General features: G+C 45.1%; 1 protein-coding gene across 1 annotated transcript; it reads right to left on the bottom strand.

The window, feature by feature from the left end:
* Window positions 1-387: 387 nt before the first annotated feature.
* On the bottom strand, window positions 388-22,013 carry LOC110520727 (uncharacterized). Its single transcript, XM_090187725.1, has 15 exons — window positions 21,828-22,013; window positions 14,487-16,307; window positions 14,140-14,277; window positions 12,576-13,919; window positions 11,818-11,940; window positions 8,759-8,902; window positions 8,387-8,506; window positions 6,406-6,561; window positions 6,068-6,180; window positions 5,424-5,556; window positions 5,031-5,182; window positions 4,137-4,233; window positions 3,319-3,480; window positions 1,644-1,807; window positions 388-948 (listed from the first exon to the last, which is right to left on the bottom strand). Exons 2-15 carry the CDS (start codon window positions 16,201-16,203, stop codon window positions 850-852), a joined length of 4,662 nt encoding a protein of 1,553 aa, XP_090043851.1. The 5' UTR covers window positions 16,204-16,307; window positions 21,828-22,013; the 3' UTR covers window positions 388-849.
* Between the last annotated feature and the right edge of the window lie 1,318 nt (window positions 22,014-23,331).

The raw sequence follows: 23,331 nt of genomic DNA, 5'->3' as shown, positions 1-23,331 counted from the left end.
ATATACACCCTATTCCCTATGGGCCCTGATCAAAAGTAGTGCACTGCATAGGGAATAGGGTGCCATTAGGGACTTAGCCCGAGTGTGCGTGTCATATTGCATAACTGTCAACTGGAAATGTGTTTAGTAAGGATGATTTCACCATCTTATTACTGATACTAACCTGTCAGAGGCCATCTCCTGCACTCTCTCTCTTCTTGTCTAAATGTTTCAAATCAGTTCACAAAATACTGTATTTGTGAACAGAACTGAAATATGGGAAATAAGCATGTCTAGCACAGGTGAACTACACATGGTGATGAGTAACCTTGACAACACCTGAAGAATCGTGTTAGCAGATTAGTCACACACACAACACCACTCACATAGTTGAGTACAAAAAACCCATCTCCATCCAGGCATTAATTTGCCTCATTTATTGCAATAGTGAGACAGTGCATGTTTTATTACAGTAGTAGTGGGGTGGGTAACCATGTGATGTGCATCAGGTAGAGATGCTTTGGGGTCAGAGCAGTAGAACAGTCATTGAGTTGGAGACGGTAAGAGTTGGGTCATAAAACAATACTATACAAAATGCTGCAATCACAAATATTTCCTGTCTACAGATACAGCTGAGAGAGACAGCATGATAAAGGTACAGAACAGGAGCCTGGTGCACTGCACTGTACAGTACAAGTACAGACTGATACGCTGTCTGTCGTGACGGCTGTTAAGACCACTGGACATGCAAGTTGAGGTGGAATTTGAGATGCAGGAAGTGCGACATCCACACGTTTATGGTCTCTTGGTGCTCCACTTTCCTGTTTCTCAAAGAAAGGGTTTTAGGGGTGGACGAGTCAGAGGACAGTCTTATCCGTGGGTTGTGATGGAGATCCCGGCCGGTCGGAACTTCATCTCAGTAAAGGGAATGGACGAGTCTTTGCCCTTCCAGTCTATCCACACCACACCCTATAACACAGCACAAGCAGTTGAGTTACGTTCATTTAGTAGATTAAGTTGAGTTGACAAAACTTAAATTCAGTTACATTAGTTGATAGGAGTTGATAGCAGATGACACAACATCAAATAAGAAGTCTGTTCAAATCATAGAGATAGATAGAGGACTCAAGTGCCTAAAATCCCATTTTAGCATGGGCATCGTCATTGAGAAATTTCACCATTTTGAAGTAGTCAACTGGGTGGGACTTCCTATGGGTTAATGAAGGATCACATAATTCCATCTGAGGGATCAGCCAATGAATTATACATGAGCAAACATTCCATAACTGCAGGTGGCAGTAGATCACCAACCTTGGCTTTATATCTGTTCAAACAACACACTCCATGTGGCAGTGTGCACCTTTTCAGTTTGTTTACCAACTCATAGAAGTAGTAGAATAAAAAAATGTACTAATTAAAAATGAAGATGGCCTTAATGGTGCTGCCCATGCGCTCACAGATGCCATAATTGAACAGATACAAAGAAGAGTCCTCTATCATTCTCTATGGATCAAATTGAAACACTGGAGATGTGGTGCAGTGTTTATAGCATATCAGAATTGGGGTGCTGTCTTGCAATAACAAAGACCAGGAAAGGTACTGTAATCAAAATGTCAAAGCAACGACAAAAGCACTTAGTGGGATGATACTGGTACTAGTGGTACCTGGTTGTTGCTGTTGGTGCCATAGAGGCCGTTGAGGTTGGTCTTGTAGCAGTTTTTGTACCACCAGCCGCCCATGTAGGCCCTGGCACAGTGGATGCCCAGGGGGTGGGGTTCCTTGTCTCTGGTGGAGAATGGGCGCCCGTTGTGGTACCTCATGGAGTCACCTTATAGACGTGATGGGGAAGAAAGAAAGAAGTACAATTCAGGATTTGTAGAGTGAGGGACCATTCCCACCCTCCACTTCAGTAAAATGTTTACTTTAGTGAAATGTTGTGAATGGGATTGACCTCATATTGAATATTTGTTTGTGAGCTATTTGAGTTTTGGTTCCTCAACCTTAAGCACCTGCTCTGCTAGGCTCTGTCCTCACATTCTATCTTGGCTAGTGTACATTCTGCTCTGCTAGGCTCTGTCCTCACATTCTATCTTGGCTAGTGTACATTCTGCTCTGCTAGGCTCTGTCCTCACATTCTATCTTGGCTAGTGTACATTCTGCTCTGCTAGGCTCTGTCCTCACATTCTATCTTGGCTAGTGTACATTCTGCTCTGCTAGGCTCTGTCCTCACATTCTATCTTGGCTAGTGTACATTCTGCTCTGCTAGGCTCTGTCCTCACATTCTATCTTGGCTAGTGTACATTCTGCTCTGCTAGGCTCTGTCCTCACATTCTATCTTGGCTAGTGTACATTCTGCTCTGCTAGGCTCTGTCCTCACATTCTATCTTGGCTAGTGTACATTCTGCTCTGCTAGGCTCTGTCCTCACATTCTATCTTGGCTAGTGTACATTCTGCTCTGCTAGGCTCTGTCCTCACATTCTATCTTGGCTAGTGTACATTCTGCTCTGCTAGGCTCTGTCCTCACATTCTATCTTGGCTAGTGTACATTCTGCTCTGCTAGGCTCTGTCCTCACATTCTATCTTGGCTAGTGTACATTCTGCTCTGCTAGGCTCTGTCCTCACATTCTATCTTGGCTAGTGTACATTCTGCTCTGCTAGGCTCTGTCCTCACATTCTATCTTGGCTAGTGTACATTCTGCTCTGCTAGGCTCTGTCCTCACATTCTATCTTGGCTAGTGTACATTCTGCTCTGCTAGGCTCTGTCCTCACATTCTATCTTGGCTAGTGTACATTCTGCTCTGCTAGGCTCTGTCCTCACATTCTATCTTGGCTAGTGTACATTCTGCTCTGCTAGGCTCTGTCCTCACATTCTATCTTGGCTAGTGTACATTCTGCTCTGCTAGGCTCTGTCCTCACATTCTATCTTGGCTAGTGTACATTCTGCTCTGCTAGGCTCTGTCCTCACATTCTATCTTGGCTAGTGTACATTCTGCTCTGCTAGGCTCTGTCCTCACATTCTATCTTGGCTAGTGTACATTCTGCTCTGCTAGGCTCTGTCCTCACATTCTATCTTGGCTAGTGCACATTCTGCTCTGCTAGGCTCTGTCCTCACATTCTATCTTGGCTAGTGTACATTCTGCTCTGCTAGGCTCTGTCCTCACATTCTATCTTGGCTAGTGTACATTCTGCTCTGCTAGGCTCTGTCCTCACATTCTATCTTGGCTAGTGTACATTCTGCTCTGCTAGGCTCTGTCCTCACATTCTATCTTGGCTAGTGTACATTCTGCTCTGCTAGGCTCTGTCCTCACATTCTATCTTGGCTAGTGTACATCTTTTTACCTGCAGTGCCGGTGTATCCAGACACCTCGATGGCGTAGTGTTTGTCCACTGAGTCGATGGTGAAGCTGGAGTAATGGGCGTAGGCCGTGTCGTTGCCTGAACGCAGGTCCACTCTCAGGCTCACTGGGCCCATGCTGGTCAGGTTGTGAAGCAGCTCATTACCTGGATGGATGAGAGATAGAGAGAGAGAAGATTAGGACATCATTTAAAACATATACTATGTACTCTATGTTCAAGCTGTGAGCTATGTAGAGTACATACTGTACGCTTTGGTAGTATCCTCCCTTTTGATGCAGTTAGCATGGTTGGGGTCAATTCCATTTCAATGGTGAGGGTGGGTAAAGAAGGAGGAATCTGGATATGCAGTCATTGTTTTAGCATTACCCACAGAGTTTTTAAACTACGGAGCGCGACATGGCTCAATGTGCCAGTAAATTAGCACAATTTACTTTTCCATTAATTTTTTTTCAAATTGCCACCATCTTGGAGATTTACTGAAGCTAATGCAGATTCCAAACAAGAATAATGGAAACCACTGTGTAATAGGACGAACTTAGCAAATGAGGTATTTGTGGTAAGTACATGGGGGCCGCCATCTTCATGCATGTCCTCTATTCAGTCAATACAAGAAGTGGACTGAAATTCCTATTTAAAAATGTTCTCATAGAGAAGGATTAAAGAAAATTGGAAAATGTATTTGTTTACTTCCTGAATTGACTGAAATGATAATAGAAATGACCCTATCCCTGAACTACAGTTTCCTGTTTGTCCTCTTCTGAGGACTTTGAGTGGATCTGCAGCATTGAGTTGAACCTTACCGAGCCAGAACTCCTCGCTGAGGTTTCCAAAGCCGGTAGTGTAGTCACTCCAGGTTCTGAAGAAATCTGTCTTCCCGTTCATTCTCCTCTGGAACACCTACAGTATGCAACACATTCACAAAGCTGATATTGGGAACAGACAGACTCACCATAGAAAATAAATATGCATAGATGTCCCACATTCATAGCCATTCTATCATTCCCCCACGTACTATGTCCAACAAAATGCAGCTATTCAAAAGGAAATGTGATTGTCAACCTTTGGAATCAGATGGCTGATGATTCAATCCCATTCAAACCCATGAGAGAGAGAGAGAGAGAGAGAGAGAGAGAGAGAGAGAGAGAGAGACAGAGAGAGAGACAGAGAGAGAGAGACAGAGAGAGAGAGAGAGAGAGAGACAGAGAGAGAGAGACAGAGAGAGAGAGAGAGAGACAGAGAGAGAGAGACAGAGAGAGAGAGAGACAGAGAGAGAGAGAGAGAGAGAGAGAGAGACAGAGAGAGAGAGAGAGAGAGAGACAGAGAGAGAGAGACAGAGAGAGAGAGAGAGAGACAGAGACAGAGAGAGAGAGAGACAGAGAGAGAGAGAGACAGAGAGCGAGAGAGAGAGAGAGAGAGAGAGAGAGAGAGACAGAGAGAGAGAGAGACAGAGAGAGAGAGACAGAGAGAGAGAGAGAGAGAGAGAGAGAGAGACAGAGAGAGAGAGAGAGAGAGAGACAGAGACACAGACAGACAGACAGACAGACAGACAGACAGACAGACAGACAGACAGACAGACAGACAGACAGACAGACAGACAGACAGACAGACAGACAGACAGACAGACAGACAGACAGACAGACAGACAGAGAGAGAGAGAGAGAGAGAGAGAGAGAGAGAGAAGCCAAGTATCTTACCGTCCAGCCTCCTCCCTCAGTCTCCATGTCACAGTAGACTCTGACTGCCTTCCCTTCCTTGCCCTCTGGGTAAAGATCCACCTCTCCTGACTGGAGCGCTCCGTTCAGCAGCTCCTGGGAACACTCCGTGGGGAATGGGAAGCGCAGTTTTCCTGAGCCGAGGGGATACAATTACTATAAGATTACTATACAATTACTACAACATTACTATACAATTACTATACAATTACTATACAATTACTAAAAGATTACTATACGATTACTATAACATTACTAGACAATTACTATATTCTCTGTAAAAGATAAGTAACCCTGTTGCCTTGAGTTGATGAAATGGAGAGACTCATGTGCAAAGTACATTTTCAAAATTCACCGCTGGTCTGTAACACCTACCTGTGATAAACTCAGTGGTGACAATAGATGTGTACTGCCCCTCTCTCTCTCCCTGTACCAGCACCGTGTACTTAGACATAGAGAACAGTCCAGTCAGCTTGTACTCCGTCACCGTGGAGTCCAGAATCACCTCCTGGGGAGATAGAGGGCCAGAGAAACAGATGTTTGAAACTGTTTTACCTCATGCACTGTTGTTTCACCTCATATAGTCCGTCCCAAATGGCACCCTATTTCCTATATAGTGCACTACTTTTGACTATGGGCCCTGGGTAAAAGTAGTACACTATAGGAATATGGTCATTTGGGACGCATCATTGTATACAGATGCAGGATCTTCATTTGATAGTATTTTTAAAAAATTGTTTGGAATTTGAGGTTTAAAAAGTCTTCTGAAGCTTGTAATTTCCACTTTGAAATTTCAGACTTGATTTTCCCTTAAGAAAAAATGTATCAGCCCTTATAAAAATGTCCATTACTTATAATAAACATAATTCACAGTTTCTGTTGCGGCAGGATTATTTTCCTGCTGTAGCAAACTGGCTCAAATGAAGATCCTACATCTGTAGCATTGGTATACAATATAGTAGCAGTATAGTTGTGGTATTAAGTTCATACGAATGTATCATGTGAGAAATAAAGCTCACCTTGACCTCCTCTCCTGCCGTCTGATAGGTCACTCTGTATCTGCTGAACGCAACACTGGGGGATTTCCATGATACAACAGCAGAACGAGCGCCCACCTCACCGGCCTTTACAGCTGAAGGACAAACCATCACACATACAGGTACGTTCTGTCCTGGTTCTTTTCCCTATACAGTAGGACCTCAGAAATCCCAACGAGTCGGGAATAGAGGTCGTGTGGAGCACTGAAATGTTTGTAACTTTGACCGGTCAGTCCGTAACTCTGAGCTTCAGATCTTTGAGGTTCTACGCTGTAGTTACATGTGATGTTGTGCAGTGTGTTTCCCCCCTGTGTACTCACCACTGGCCGTTGTGAAGGTGGTAGTGATGGCTGTGCTCTGCAGACTGTCTTTCTGACTCAGGGCTTTGACTGTGTACAGGGTGTCTCTCTGCAGCCCTCTCAGCTGCTGCTCTACTGAGTTACCAGACACCATCACTGTCACTGTTACATTGGGAGCTGTGGGAGAGACAATTGAGAGGGACAGGGGATGCAGCTTAGGCTGGATTACAGCTTGGAACGTGAGTAGAACAGTATACAATGTACAGGTGTAGTTATACTAGCTATGGTACATACTATATACTACATGAGGTTGGTGGCACCTTAATTGGGGAGGACGGGCTCGTGGTAATGGCTGGAGCAGTTCCTATGTGTTTGATGCCATTCCCTTTGCTCCCTTCCAGCCACTGTTATGAGTCGTCCTCCCCTCTGCAGCCTCCACTGGTCTACAGTGCCTTCTGAACGTATTCAGACCCCTTGACTTTTTCCACATATAGTTACGTTACAGCCTTATTATAAAATTGATTCAATAGTTTTTTCCTAATCAATCTACACACAATACCCCATAATGCCAAAACAAAAATATATATATATTGTTTTGGTAATTGATTGGTAATATATATACTGTCTATATATCACATTTACATAAGTATTCAGAACCTTTACTCAGTACTTTGTTGAAGCAACTTTGGCTGTGATTACAGCATCGAGTCTTCTTGGGTCTGATGCTACAAGCCTGGCACACTTGTTTTTGGAGAGTTTCTGTCAGGTTTGATTGGGAGCGTTGCTGCACAGCTATTTTCAGGTCTCTCCAGAGATGTTCGATCTGGGCCACTCAAGGACATTCAGAGACTTGTCCTGAAGCCACTCCTGCATTGTTTTGGCTTTGTGCTTAGGGTTGTTGTCCTGTTGGAAGGTGAACCTTCGCCCCAGTCTGAGGTCCTGAGCACCCTGGAGCAGGTTTTTATCAAGGATCTCTCTGTACTTTGCTCCGTTAATCTTTTCCTTGATCCTGACTAGTCTCCCAGTCCCTGCCGCTGAAAACATCCCCACAGCATGATGCTGCCTCCACCATGCTTCACCGTAGGGATGGTGCCAGGTTTCCTCCAGATGTGACGCTTGGCATTCAAGCCAAAGAGTTAAATCTTGGTTTCATCAGACCAGAGAATCTTGTTTCTCATGGTCTGAGAGTCTTTAGGTGCCTTTTGGCAAACTCCAAGCGGGCTGTCATGTGCCTTTTTACTGAGGAGTGGCTACCGCCTGGCCACTCTACCATAAAGGCCTGATTGGTGGAGTGCAGCAGAGATGGTTGTCCTTCTGGAAGGTTCTCCCATCTCCACAGAGGAACTCGGAGCTCTGTCAGAGTGACCATCGGGTTCTTGGTCACAACCCTGACCAAGGCTCTTTCCCCCCGATTGGTCAGTTTGGTCAGGTGGTCAGCTCTAGGAAGAGTCTTGGTGATTCCAAACTTCTTCATTTAAGAGTGATGGAGGCCACTGTGTTCTTGGGGATCTTCAATTCTGCAGACAGTTTTTGGTACCCTTCCCCAGATCTGTGCCTCGACACAATCCTGTCTCGGAGCTCTATGGACAATTCCTTTGACCTCATGGCTTGGTTTTTGCCGTGACATGCACTGTCAACTGTGGGACCTCATATAGACAGGTGTGTGCCTTTCCAAATCATGTCCAATCAATTGAATTTACCACAGGTGGACTCCAATCAAGTTGTTTTATTCTTTATTTAACTAGGATGACCAATGGAAATAGGATGCACCTGAGCTCAATTTCGAGTCTAAATGTCTAAAAAAACCTGTTTTCACTTAGTCATTATGGGTTATTGTGTGTAGATTGCTGAGGATTTTGTTTTTATAATAAGGCTGTAATGTAACAAAATGTGTAAAAAGTCAAGAGGTCTGAATACTTTCTGAAGGAACTGTATAACTATAGTTATACTACTGTATGTATGTTCACCGTATCTTTTCATCAGGAAATGATACCACACTCACTTTTTGCAGACTCATAACTGATGATGAAGCGGTCTACTTGGCCCATGGCGGGGGTCCATTGTAGCACTGCCTTGGTATCTGTTACGTTAGTTGCTTGGAGAACAGTTGGAGGGGCAGGTACTACAGTCCAAAGACAATGTGTTTTACATGGTGAATTTAGCTAAATAACAATTATTGTTATGCCTTTATGTCATGTTTTAAAACACTTCATTGTTGTCATATTGCAGGGCAAGACAACTGAAACTGTGGGTAAAAATAAGGCAAATGCACTCTGGATCGTTCTGCACTCCACGTCCAAAGCAGAATGCATGATGATGTACTGTAATGGTGAGTTGCTACAGCACAATAGATCTAGGTAAGTGTGGTGATCACCTGTGGTCATGATGGCAATGAGGGGATCACTCTCTCTCTTCCCCATGGTGGACATCACACTGACCTCGTACGTGGCCCCCGAGGACAGCTTGGACAGAGACACCTGGGACTGCAGGGAATCCACAGACACAGAACCAGTCTCTCCTGTCAGGATGACAGACACAGAACCATTCTCTCCTGTCAGGATGACAGATACAGAACCACTCTCTCCTGTCAGGATGACAGACACAGAACCACTCTCTCCTGTCAGGACGACAGACACAGAACCACTCTCTCCTGTCATGATGACAGACATACTGTAGACACAGAACCACTCTCTCCTGTCATGATGACAGGCATACTGTAGACACAGAACCACTCTATTCTGTCATGATGACAGACATACTGTAGGCACAGAACCACTCTCTCCAGTCATGATGACAGACAGACACAAAACCACTCTCTCCTGTCACGATGACAGACATACTGTAGACACAGAACCACTCTCTCCTGTCATGATGACAGACATACTGTAGACACAGAACCACTCTCTCCTGTCAGAATGACAGACAGACACAGAAGCACTCTCTTTTGTCATGATGACAGACATACTGTAGACACAGAACCACTCTCTCCTGTCAGGATGACAGACAGACACAGAACCACTCTCTCCTGTCAGGATGACAGACAGACACAGAACCACTCTCTCCAGTCACGATGACAGACAGACACAGAACCACTCTCTTTTGTCATGATGACAGACGTACTATAGACACAGAACCACTCTCTCCAGTCATGATGACAGACAGACACAGAACCACTCTCTCCTGTCATGATGACAGACAGACACAGAACCACTCTCTTCTGTCATGATGACAGACAGACACAGAACCACTATTTTTTGTCATGATGACAGACATACTGTAGACACAGAACCACTCTCTCCTGTCAGGATGACAGACAGACACAGAACCACTCTCTCCAGTCACGATGACAGACAGACACAGAACCACTCTCTTTTGTCATGATGACAGACATACTGTAGACACAGAACCACTCTCTCCTGTCATGATGACAGACATACTGTAGACACAGAACCACTCTCTCCTGTCAGGATGACAGACAGACACAGAACCACTCTCTCCTGTCAGGATGACAGACAGACACAGAACCACTCTCTCCAGTCATGATGACAGACAGACACAGAACCACTCTCTCCTGTCATGATGACAGACAGACACAGAACCACTCTCTCCTGTCATGATGACAGACAGACACAGAACCACTCTCTCCAGTCACGATGACAGACAGACACAGAACCACTCTCTTTTGTCATGATGACAGACATACTGTAGACACAGAACCACTCTCTCCTGTCAGGATGACAGACAGACACAGAACCACTCTCTCCAGTCACGATGACAGACAGACACAGAACCACTCTCTTTTGTCATGATGACAGACATACTGTAGACACAGAACCACTCTCTCCTGTCATGATGACAGACATACTGTAGACACAGAACCACTCTCTCCTGTCATGATGACAGACAGACACAGAACCACTCTATCCTGTCATGATGACAGACAGACACAGAACCACTCTCTCCAGTCATGATGACAGACAGACACAGAACCACTCTCTCCTGTCATGATGACAGACAGACACAGAACCACTCTCTCCAGTCATGATGACAGACAGACACAGAACCACTCTCTCCGGTCATGATGACAGACAGACACAGAACCACTCTCTCAAGTCATGATGACAGACAGACACAGAACCACTCTCTCCAGTCATGATGACAGACAGACACAGAACCACTCTCTCCTGTCATGATGACAGACAGACACAGAGCCACTCTCTCCTGTCAGGATGACAGACAGACACAGAACCACTCTCTCCAGTCATGATGACAGACAGACACAGAACCACTCTCTCCTGTCATGATGACAGACAGACACAGAACCACTCTCTCCTGTCATGATGACAGACAGACACAGAACCACTCTCTCCTGTCATGATGACAGACAGACACAGAACCACTCTCTCCGGTCATGATGACAGACAGACACAGAACCACTCTCTCCAGTCATGATGACAGACAGACACAGAACCACTCTCTCCTGTCATGATGACAGACAGACACAGAACCACTCTCTCCAGTCATGATGACAGACAGACACAGAACCACTCTCTCCTGTCATGATGACAGACAGACACAGAACCACTCTCTCCAGTCATGATGACAGACAGACACAGAACCACTCTCTCCAGTCATGATGACAGACAGACACAGAACCACTCTCTCCTGTCATGATGACAGACAGACACAGAACCACTCTCTCCAGTCATGATGACAGACAGACACAGAACCACTCTCTCCTGTCATGATGACAGACAGACACAGAACCACTCTCTCCAGTCATGATGACAGACAGACACAGAACCACTCTCTCCAGTCAGGATGACAGACAGACACAGAACCACTCTCTCCTGTCATGATGACAGACAGACACAGAACCACTCTCTCCAGTCATGATGACAGACAGACACAGAACCACTCTCTCCTGTCATGATGACAGACAGACACAGAACCACTCTCTCCTGTCATGATAAAAGACATAGTAACACACTGGTCCTCTGGGGAAAACAAATGGCACCCTATTCACTTTATGATGCACTACATTTGACACATAGGGAATAGGGTGCCATTTGGGACACCGGCCATGATTGACACTTAAACAGTGTCAGTGTTTGGGGATGACGGAGGTATTTTGACTGAACAGCTGATCTGTCATTCATTAATGGAGCACACAAGAATGCTACAAAAGTTGTATCTTCCACTTGAATGATTCTGGTGAAGCCCTTGTGCTGACAAATGGGGTGTGAAAAAAATATTTTTAAAGTGTTCAAAGTTTCATCACCTTGTCACTTATAGTAGGGTTTCCCAAACCTGCCCTAGCACTACACAGCTGATTCAAATACTCAACTCATTGTCAAGGAGGGGCCCTAGGACCGAGTTTTAGAAAACCCTGACTTAGAGGTAGATAACATGATAAAAGCTAAGGTAACTTACCCGTGACTGAGTGAGAGTATGTGATTTTGAAGCCGGAGATTTTGTTCTTTGGTTTGGACCAGGACACAGAAAGAGAGGCTTCTGTCACGTTACTAAACACCAGCTCGGTGGGTGGCTCAGGCCCTGCATGGGGAAGAAAATGAATAAGGAAGAGGAGAGGCCAGAAGAGGATATTTAAAGGAACCTCATATTCATTGTCTCCAGCACCACACCAGTGTCAACATGTGTGAAAACAGGGCGTTTCTATATTCTGTGTGTTAAAAAGACGAGTTGGAAGGTCCTATAAACTGCTTCTCTGTCACATCACAGGGTTGGATTAAAAGTAATAAAATTGTGATTTTCAAAAGGAGTTTCTAGCCAGAAGGAGGGTGGGTCTTTTCTTGCTCCCCAGGTCACAGTGAATGTCATTGTGTTTTTAAAACGGTTACCTTTTGATCATTTTTTAACTTTATTTTTCACATATGTCGACACTGGCATTGTACTGGAGACAACGAACATGAGGCTGAAACGTGGTGAAGGAAAAGGTTAAAAAGTCACTAAAGTCCCAGTAAATGTGAAGTATAGAAAATATAGATACAATGGGATATTCTGTCTCAACACAAGTGATGATTTAGTGCAGCCACAGTTTAAATAAAAGAGAGACATGCAGGCTATCCAATACATGAATGAAAAGATACATTACTATAGGAGTTATTCATAAAAAGTTCTGGTGAAATATTCTGAATAAGTCTCTATGTGGGTTTGGTTCTCCTAATTACCTGTCATGGTGGTTACTCTGTGAATCTTGGAGCGGGATCCGGGAGTGGTGCCACATATGTGCAGGGAGTATCGGGTCTGAGGTCGCAGGTTACTGAACTCCACAGAGCGAACGCTGTCGGGGAGAACAACGGACACCCTCTTTGTGTGAGCTTTACCTCTGGAGCTACCGGGAGCTTTAGTGGGGAAAGCCACAGTTCCATTAGGGCTCTGTTTTCGGATCTCAATGGTGGAGTTTATGACTCCGGCTACTCTGACCTCTTCCCCGAGAGCAGCTCCCTCCTCCGCCTCTTCCTCCTCCTCTTCCTCATCCTCTGCCCTGTGCTCTCTTCTGGACACAGTGAAGTTCTTAAACATGGCTGTTGGGGCCGACCATGTGAGGGTGAAGCCGTACGTGGTGATGTTCTGAACCTTCACAGAGCCAAGTCCACGGCCCACTCCTGTTCCTGCTTTCCTGGTGGTGTTTTTGGAAGACTGGATAGTTGTTGTGTTGTTGCTGAAGACTTTGACTTCAGAGGTGGTCTCCACAGTGGTCATGTTCACAACATACTGACTCTTCCGTGGGACTGGCTTCCCTTTGCCTGACCCTGTCTTCACAGTAGTTTTAGATGTGCCTGAGGAGATGTCTGCCTCTGTCTTAATGTCCTTTGTAAGGGTGATCTTGCCTGTCCCAGCCTTAGTGCTATCAAAAGCCAATGACACCTTTGTAACGTTCATAGTCCCCTGAACTAATTTCACCTTTTTGACTGTTTTCTTTCCAGATGTTAGAGTCACATTCTTCTCAGCCAACGTCGACTGCTCCAGAGTCTCTTTTCCTGACCGGGTTTTGTTCACAAACATCTTCACAGTGCTTTGGGTGACATTGGCTTGAGGCTGGTCTTGGAGGTTGCCAGCTTCAGCATTGGCTTTACCTGCAGATTCCTCCTTCACTGTTCCTTTCAACTTCAGGTCAGGTTTAGACTGCTTCTTTATAACTGTCGTTTTGCCTTTGCTCTCTTGCTTTCTTCCTCCATGGTGTTTCAACAGAACCTGTCCGACGGTTGGTCGGCCCAGTCCAGTCTTGGTAGCATTGGAATGGGTGGTTTTGGTTTTAGTGACAGTAACCCCTTGTTTGGCTTGTGTCTTGGTGAGCCCTGCTTTTACACTTGTGGTCCCTTTTGTTTTCCTTTTGATGTCAACATCCTCTTTGGCGGCTGTAGGTTTCTTTTGCTCTGTTTTCTTCTGGAAGAGGATTTGGTCTGCCTTGGTCTTCTTCCCCTGCAGACTCTCTGTGATAGCATTGCTCTCAGGTGATACCTTCAACGCCACCGTCTCCACCGTTATCTGGATTTTGTCTTTGGTACCTTCTGGAGAGGAGAGAAAATAATATGTGTTCCAATAAACACACAAGCATACAACTTAGAATGAAGGAATGTATATTAGGCATGCATTCTAAGTGGTGTGCTTGTGTGTGGCGACTGGAACCTTAGATTATGAGTTGCTAGTGTGTCTCTAGCTGAATTGCAATAAAGACAATCAGATCAAAGAAGACAAGTCAGATCAAATGAAGAAGGCACAGTAACTGACTTTTACTGCAGTCAGCTCCAGCTGTACATTTACTGCAGTCTAGACCAAGGAACCCTGGGAGGCAGACACACTTTCCCTTCTCACATTTCCCATTCGCACTGCAGTCATTGGGACATGGGCCTTTGGAGCAGGAAGCACCTGGTAGGAAGGGGAAGAGAGTATACAGTATGAAACAAGACAGAGCAAACATCAAAAGATGAAATGTTAATGTTGGTTACCAGAAAGACTCTGGATTTAATTCAAACTAGCCTCATGGATAATCTCCATATCAGAATGAAGTTATTATATGAAAGAGGTTTGCGACTAGGAGGTTACGGTTATGTGTAACTAAATAAGACCAGTCGTACATTTACTCTTCATGAGGGACATCTCTTTCTCCAGCCGGCCAACACGTCCTTTCAGTGCTGCCATCTCAGCCACACATCCCCCGGTGCAGGAGGTAGGAACCAGACTGATGCGGTGGGTTAGGGTTAGAGGAAAGCCAGGCTTCAGCTTCAGCTCGTGGGTCTGGGTCTGCTCCTTGGTGCGGTTGCTAACGTCGCTCTGGGTGTCCTTACTGATGCAGCCAGAGTCAGAAGTGATGAGCACCTTGATGGGGATGGGATGCGGCAGTGTGATGGAGGGTTTGTCTTTGGTTGTGGTCTTTGGACCACTGGCTGTTGGAGGTTTGAGGGGGGTTGAGGGGGCTGGATGTGTCTGATTGGTTGCAGCTGGGCTTATGGCTTTCAGAGTGGGCTTAGGGGTCTCTTTGGTGAGTTTGACGAGCATGGCTGTTGGAGGTTTGAGGGGGGTTGAGGGGGCTGGATGTGTCTGATTGGCTACAGCTGGGCTTAGGGCTTTCACAGTGGGCTTAGGGGTCTCTTTGTTGAGTTTGATGAACATGGCTGTTGGAGGCTTGAGGGGGGTCGAGGGGACTGGATGTGTCTGATTCGCTGCAGCTGGGCTTAGGGTTTTCGGAGTGAGCTTAGGGGTCTCTTTGGTGAGTTTGACGAGCGTGGCTGTTGGAGGTTTGAGGGGGGCAGAGGGGGCTGGATGTGTCTGATTGGCTGCAGTTGGGCTTAGGGCTTTCACAGTGGGCTTAGGGGTCTCTTTGGTGAGTTTGATAAACGTGGCTGTTGGAGGCTTAAGGGGGGTCGAGGGGGCTGGATGTGTCTGATTCGCTGCAGCTGGGCTTAGGGTTTTCACAGTGGGCTTAGGGGTCTCTTTGGTGAGTTTGACGAGCGTGGCTGTTGGAGGTTTGAGGGGGGTCGAGGGGGCTGGATGAATCTGATTGGCTATAGTTGGGCTTAGGGCTTTCGGAGTGGGCTTAGCGGTCTCTTTGGTGAGTTTGACGAGCGTGGCTGTTGGAGGTTTGAGGGGTCTTGAGGGGGCTGGATGTGTCTGATTGGCTATAGTTGGGCTTAGGGTTTTCGGAGTGGGCTTAGGGGTCTCTTTGGTGAGTTTGACGAGCGTGGCTGTTGGAGGTTTGAGGGGGCTTGAGGGGGCTGGATGTATCTGATTGGCTGCAGTTGGGTTTAGGGCTTTCAGATTGGGCTTAGGGGTCTCTTTGGTGAGTTTCACGAGCGTGGCTGTTGGAGGTTTGAGAGGGCTTGAGGGGGCTGGATGTGTCTGATTGGCTGCAGTTGGGTTTAGGGCTTTCACAGTGGGCTTAGGGGTCTCTTTGTTGAGTTTCACAAGCGTGGCTGTTGGAGGTTTGAGGGGGCTTGAGGGGGCTGGATGTGTCTGATTGGCTATAGTTGGGCTTAGGGCTTTCAGAGTGGGCTTAGGGGTCTCTTTGTTGAGTTTGACGAGCGTGGCTGTTGGAGGTTTGAGGGGGCTTGAGGGGGCTGGATGTGTCTGATTGAGTGCAGTTGGGTTTAGGGCTTTCAGAGTGGGCTTAGGGGTCTCTTTGGTGACATTCACGAGCGTGGCTGCGGTTTTTGGTTTTGCGAGGGAGAGGGTGAGTAGGACGTAGGGTTTCGGTTCACTTCCTGTTCCTTTGGCGTTTCTTTTCTCATTGGTTACTGGAGTTTGAAGGGAGGGGAACGGGGTTAGCAGGAAGAGGAGGGCTAGAGAAAACAACATTTTGAGGCAGAATAGTTTTTGGATGGTCCGAATTCCAACAGTTCTATAAACTCCTTCCCCAGTGTCTCAGTGGAGAGGAGGCTAGACAATCCACCAGGGTTATCCTACAAATGAAAAAGGAAAAAAACAAGTCAGCCAAGACGAGTTTACTCAGATTACAGTTTATTAACATATGCAAAGCCATTCTGGAACCAAGTCATAAAGTTAGGTTTGTGCTGTGGCCATTGGCTGTAGAGGCATGTAGTGACTACGAGCCAGAGGCTCAGAGCACAACAGATAAGCACTGTGTTCACTACTAGTAGTATATTCTGCGGTGCTGCTGTACATTTTCACTGGACGTTTCCTCTCTCCTTCTCCAAACACATACACTGAACCCTTTCCTCACTTTGCTCCTAAACTATTCGTTTTTTGCTCCCTCACCAGGTGAAGAAAGGGGCTATTATACCGTACAAACCCAACTACTTGTAGTAGCTCTCTCTAGAAGTCCTCCTTGAGGTCAAACCCCCACATCCAAACTGACAAAGATTATTTGGAATGCTTTCAATGAGAACATTATGTTTATCACAGGAGGTTGGTGGCACCTTAATTAGGGAGGTAAAGGCTGGAGCGGAATCAGTGGCACATATTTTTTGTTTTTTTTACATATACATACATTTTACGTATACATTTTGCATACACATTTTACATACATGGTACTTTTATATAAAGCAGTCACATAACAATAATACATTACCAAACATCAGCTCTTTAATCCCACCCCTCTGCCACTCTCAGCCCATCCCACCTATCACCATCGACCTCAGCTCTTTAATCCCACCCCTCTGCCTCTCTCAGCCCATCCCACCTATCACCATAGACCTCAGCTCTTTAATCCCACCCCTCTGCCACTCTCAGCCCATCCCACCTATCACCAATAGACCTCAGCTCTTTAATCCCACCCCTCTGCCACTCTCAGCCCATCCCACCTATCACCATAGACCTCAGCTCTTTAATCCCACCCCTCAGCCACTCTCAGCCCACCCCACCTATCACCATAGACCTCAGCTCTTTAATCACACCCCTCAGCCACTCTCAGCCCATCCCACCTATCACCATAGACCTCAGCTCTTTAATCCCACCCCTCAGCCTCTCTCAGCCCATCCCACCTATCACCATAGACCTCAGCTCTTTAATCCCACCCCTCTGCCTCTCTCAGCCCATCCCACCTATCACCATAGACCTCAGCTCTTTAATCCCACCCCTCTGCCTCTCTCAGCCCATCCCACCTATCACCATAGACCTCAGCTCTTTAATCCCACCCCTCTGCCTCTCTCAGCCCATCCCACCTATCACCATAGACCTCAGCTCTTTAATCCCACCCCTCTGCCCCTCTCAGCCCATCCCACCTATCACCATAGATCTTAGCTCTTTAATCCCACCCCTCTGCCACTCTCAGCCCATCCCACCTATCACCAATAGACCTCAGCTCTTTAATCCCACCCCTCTGCCACTCTCAGCCCATCCCACCTATCACCATAGACCTCAGCTCTTTAATCCCATCCTTCAGTCACTCTCAGCCCATCCCACCTATCACCATAGACCTCAGCTCTTTAATCCCACCCCTTTGCCACTCTCAGCCCATCCCACCTATCACCATAGACCACTCTCGATTGGTTTCCATATATTTTTCAATTGTTCTGTGATGTTTTACTTAATTTTTAACCTTTCTAATCGTAAAGTATCCACAGATTGTGAGCTAAAGATGAAAACCTTTCCTACGAGTATTATTATATTATTTATTGACTGACTATGGCTTTCCAAATCGCCAAACACTGCTATTTGTAAGATTAATTTTAAGTGCCTGTTGTTATTTTTGAACCATTCCTGAACCTATGACCAGAAACAAGCTACATAGGGGCAATACCAGAATAAATGATATATTGATTCTGTCTCTTCGCAGCAAAATCTACAGAGCTGAGATTGTTGTACGCCCCATATATATAAACTCAGCAAAAAAAGAAACGTCTCTTTTTCAGGACCCTGTCTTTCAAAGATAATTCGTAGAAATCCAAATAACTTCACAGATCTTCATTGTAAAGGGTTAAACACTGTTTCCCATCCTTATTCAATGAACCATAAACAATTATGAACATGCACCTGTGGAATGGTCATTAAGACACTAACAGCTTACAGACGGTAGGCAATTAAGGTCACAGTTACGAAAATTTAGGACACTACAGAGGCCTTTCTACTAACTCTGAAAAACACCAAAAGAAAGATGCCCAGGGTCCCTGCTCATCTGCGTGAACGTGCCTTAGGCATTCTGCAAGGAGGCATGAGGACTGCAGATGTGGCCATGGAAATAAATTGCCATGTCCGTACTGTGAGACACCTAAGACAGCGCTACAGGGAGACAGGATGTACAGCTGATCTTCCTCACAGTGATAGACCACGTGTAACAACACCTGCACAGGATCGGTACATCCGAACATCACACCTGCGGGACAGGTACAGGATGGCAACAACAACTGCACGAGTTACACCAGGAACGCACAATCCCTCAATCAGTGCTCAGACTGTCCGCGATAGGCTGAGAGAGGCTGGACTGAGGGTTGTAGGCCTGTTGTAAGGTAGGTCCTCACCAGACATCATCAGCAACAATGTCGCCTATGGGCACAAACCCACCGTCGCTTGACCAGACAGGACTGGCAAAAAGTGCTTTTCACTGACGAGTTGCGGTTTTGTCTCACTAGGGGTGATGGTAGGATTCACGTTTATCGTCGAAGGAGTGAGTGTTACACTGAGGCCTGTACTCTGGAGCGGGATCGATTTGGAGGTGGAGGGTCCGTCGTGGTCTGGGGCGGTGTGTCACAGCATCATCGGACTGAGCTTGTTGTCGTTGCAGGCAATCTCAATGCTGTGCGTTACAGGGAAGACATCTTCCTCCCTCATGTGGTACCCTTCCTGCAGGCTAATCCTGACATGACCCTCCAGCATGACAATGCCACCAGCCATACTGCTCGTTCTGTGCGTGATTTCCTGCAAGACAGGAATGTCAGTGTTCTGCCATGGCCAGCGAAGAGCCCGGATCTCAATCCCATTGAGCATGTCTGGGACATGTTGGATCGGAGGGTGAGGGCTAGGGCCATTCCCCCCGGGAACTTGCAGGTGCCTTGGTGGAAGAGTGGGGTAACATCTCACACATCTGGTGTAGTCCATGAGGAGGGGATGCTCTGCAGTACTTAATGCAGCTGGTGACCAAACTGTTACTTTTGATTTTGACCCCCTCTTTGTTCAGGGACACATTATTCAATTTCTGTTTTGCCTCCATTTTTGTGTTAGTGCTGCAATCAGTTGTTTGTAAGTTTGGATTGAGCAGATATTCCCATATATTTTCGACAGCTGCATATGTGACATAACTCCTCCGTTTCTATCCATAATATCATGAATAAATATAATACCATTTTTAAACATTTTTTCCATAAAGATGTTTTTTTTATTAATCAGTATGTTTGAGTTGAACATTTGTTGTAATATTTGCTTTATCTTTTATTTCATTTTAGCCCCCAAACTCATATTCATTATTTAAATAGACACGTTTCATTTTGTCTGGCTTAGCATTCCAAATAAAATGAAATATTTTCTGCTCATATGATTTAAAAAACGAGTCTTCTAGAGTAGGCAGTGTGCCATTAGTAAGTAAGTTAACTGTGATAAAACCAAAGAGTTATTCAATGTGTTTTTCCATAAATAGACAAGTATTTACATGGTTGCAGAATTGTATCTATTTTTGCTAACTTTCTATTGAAATTGATTGTGGAAAGTTTTTTTTTTGTTGAGATGTGAATACCAAGTATGTCTACTTCTCCATCCGCCCATTAAAGTGGTAAACTACAAGGTAGTGTAAACAATGTATTTTTTAACGATCCAATACATAATATGGTACACTTGTCATAATTAGGTTTTAGTCCAGAGAGGCTAGAAAAGTGATCAAGATCTTAAATGAGACTGTGAGACACTGTTTTTATCCCCTGGATTTCTAACCCTTTGATGTTCTTGTTGGATCTCATTTTAATAGCTAGCATTTCAATGGCCATTATAAATAGATATGGAGACAACAGACAGCCTTGTTTTAATCCTCTTAAAGCTCAATACTTTCTGAGAAGTAACCATTATTTACTATTTTACATCTGGGGTTGCTGTACATAACTTTAACTCATTGTATAAGAGATTTGCATTTATTTATAAATTCTAGTCATACTTTATCAAACGCCTTTTCAAAATCTGCTATGAAGACCAGGTCTGGTATCATTGATGTTTCATAATGTTCAATTGTTTCAAGTAATTGCCGTATATTAGCTCCTATATATCGTCCATTTAAAAAACCTGTCTGATCAGGATGAACAATATCTGGTAAATCCTTTTTTATTCTATGTGCTATGCATTTCGCCAGGATTTTCGATCACAACATTGAAGTGTAAGAGGCCTCCAGTTTTTTAAATGGGTGGAATGTAAATAATATACATCAAACTCATGATTTCAATTATTTTGTATTCCATTCCATTTACTCCGTTCCAGACGTTATTGTGAGCCGTCCTCCCCTCAGCAGTCTCCACTTAGTACAGTGCAGTACAGTTAAAGAGCTTGGGCAAGCAAGGGAATATCTGGAAAGCATTTTACACATAGACATCGATACCCTGATGACAGAAATAACAAATATTTCTCTCACTGGATGGCTAACTCCAATGGCTGATTAAATGATAAGGCCAGGTCACCTCCTAGGCTAGCAAGTTAAAAAGTAGGAAAAAGGTGTCAGGACTGGGAACTGAGACCTAGAGGGTCCTGCTGCCCTGTCGGTGGTGAGGCTGTGCAGAGGTGGAACAGAGCCTTACTGTATGCTGCTCACTGTGCGTCTTTGACTAATGAATGTCTTACATCATATACACCCGCGCCTTATGAAAACCACCAGGAGAAATATGCTCAGATTAAATGTATTTCTTAAATCTCGGGAATGAATTGAATGAGGAAGCACATAGCTATGCAGTAGCTAGTACATTAGGAGCATACAGAGCATCTGTAGTATAATTACATTTATGAAGGGTGTGCACAACTACTGTGTTAAATAAATGATTTATTATTTCACAATCATTTATAGATTGTTTCTCATTTTTTTGGGACAGTTTTATGGCTACTGATAAAGCGTTACTAAAACACCCAGACTACAACCATGCTTCTCACCACTATTAATGTGTTGATGTTCCATTGTACTGTACCTCAACTAATTACATGGACAAGTTAAGTCAAGATAAGTTCTGAAATTAGATTACAACTCGTTAGTAAGTACATTCACTTTTTGTAATTGGAGAACAATACTAGTAAATTCATGACTATTAACATTAGTACTGACTTGGAATGATGTAGATCATTGATCATTCAGCACTGGCCTCTCTTCTCACATACCCCACAGATTTAAGAACATAGACTGATGATGACCATATTTCATTGTATTTCAAATGTAGTATTCCTATGACTTTATTTAACTATAGATGCTTGACTCTATGTTATTTTAATTGTTCATTCATTAATAAAAAAAACGTTTGAATAACATGATCATCCATAAGTTTGTAGGAAAAGGTGAAACTTACCTGGACAATAATTCCCTCCTGTGACTTAGTGTGTATCAGTCTTTTGCACCTCATATAGACTTCTGCCCAGGCATGAAGGAGGGAGGAGGAAGGAGGAGAAAGAGAGAGAGAGAGAGAGGGAGAGAGAGAGAGAGAGAGAGAGAAAGAGAGAGAGAGAGAGAGAGGGAGAAAGGAGACCACCACTAGAAAGAGGGTAAAGTCTGCTCCTACTTATATACCCCCCATACTTGACCATACTGTTCATGCTACTCTACACTACACTTACATGTACATAAACACAGTCAACAGGTGTTGTTTTTTACTCAACATCATCAAACCTGATGTATTACAGCCATCAATAACAGAAAGCCTGATCCAGACACCATCCTCTAGTCTCTAAGACTAGAGCCTTGTTCAGTCAGAAACATGTTTAGCTAGAGTGTGAAACAACAACACTACTGCATATTTAGCACACACACACACACACCCTCTCCGCCCCCCAAAATAATAATACTCATGCTTTTTGTTTGGGGGGGGGGGGGGTTGTGGTCCCCCCAGATAGCAAATTAACAGGTCATAGGCAAAGCAATGTTTTTTGAATTACAGGAAATTTGCTTTAAAACTGCAAAATGTTCTCTGTGTTGAATAGCAGAAAATGAACCACAGGTATTGGCCGGCGAGCTTGTGCCACAGACCTGCAGTACTGTCTGTGTGAATGGCGTTTCTGTTGGAGGTAATATGATAGAACTACAGGGGTGTTATGTAAGTGACTGAATAGCTAGCAGATCTAACAGATGCTGTATGAAGGAGGCATTGCGTCTTTTACCCACATTACCACCCACCAGCCCACCTTTTGTAAACCACATACACACACTTCACGTGCGCACGCCTGCACACACCCGTATTTGCACAATCAAACACATTTGCGTACGCAGACACACATAAACACACACAGACACAGCACAAAATGGGCACAAACATACACAAATACCCCCCACACACCAACAGCTGCACAAACCTGAGTGGTTATGGTACAGTACAATGGATCTTTACACCTCCCTGCCTCTTGAAAACACTCCCGACACCAGAATGTCCCCCGGACCATTTTCAATGCCTTTATCTCAATGACCTGCACTGAAAACACACTGGAAACATACTGGAAAACTACAGCCTCAATATAATATCCTCCTTTTCTGTCATGTCCCCTATGGGTGAGACATCGCTACGTCCCTAAAGGCACCCTCGTCCCTATGGGATGCAGCCAATGACTCCAGTGATAACATTTACTGGGTCAACCTCACACACGCTCCACTTGGGTGGTCTGTTCTCAGCAGCACCTCCATCTGGTGGCAACTTCCAACAGCGACTCCGCCCTCTTTCCCCATCTCTCTCTCGCTCTCTCCATCCACATCGTTCTCCCTCTCCCCATCTCTCTCTCGCTCTCTCCCCATCTCTCTCTCACTCTCTCCCCATCTCTCGCTCTCGCTCTCTCCATCCACATCGTTCTCTCTCTCCCCATCTCTCT

Source organism: Oncorhynchus mykiss, chromosome 2 (assembly GCF_057628025.1).
Source record: "Oncorhynchus mykiss isolate SJ-2025 chromosome 2, ASM5762802v1, whole genome shotgun sequence".
NCBI lineage: Eukaryota > Metazoa > Chordata > Actinopteri > Salmoniformes > Salmonidae > Oncorhynchus > Oncorhynchus mykiss.
Note: the sequence above shows the minus strand (reverse complement) of the source record. Positions and strands in the feature narration are given on the sequence as shown.

What these genes read in the sequence shown, in the direction of transcription:
- LOC110520727 (XM_090187725.1), bottom strand. Translation starts at nt 16,203, where the DNA reads ATGTTGTTTTCTCTAGCCCTCCTCTTCCTGCTAACCCCGTTCCCCTCC. An exon ending in CATTGCCATCATGACCACAG is followed by an intron (nt 8,507 to 8,758) that starts GTGATCACCACA and finishes TTTGGACTGTAG; the next exon opens with TACCTGCCCCTCCAACTGTT. An exon ending in CGGCAGGAGAGGAGGTCAAG is followed by an intron (nt 5,557 to 6,067) that starts GTGAGCTTTATT and finishes CTATCTCCCCAG; the next exon opens with GAGGTGATTCTGGACTCCAC.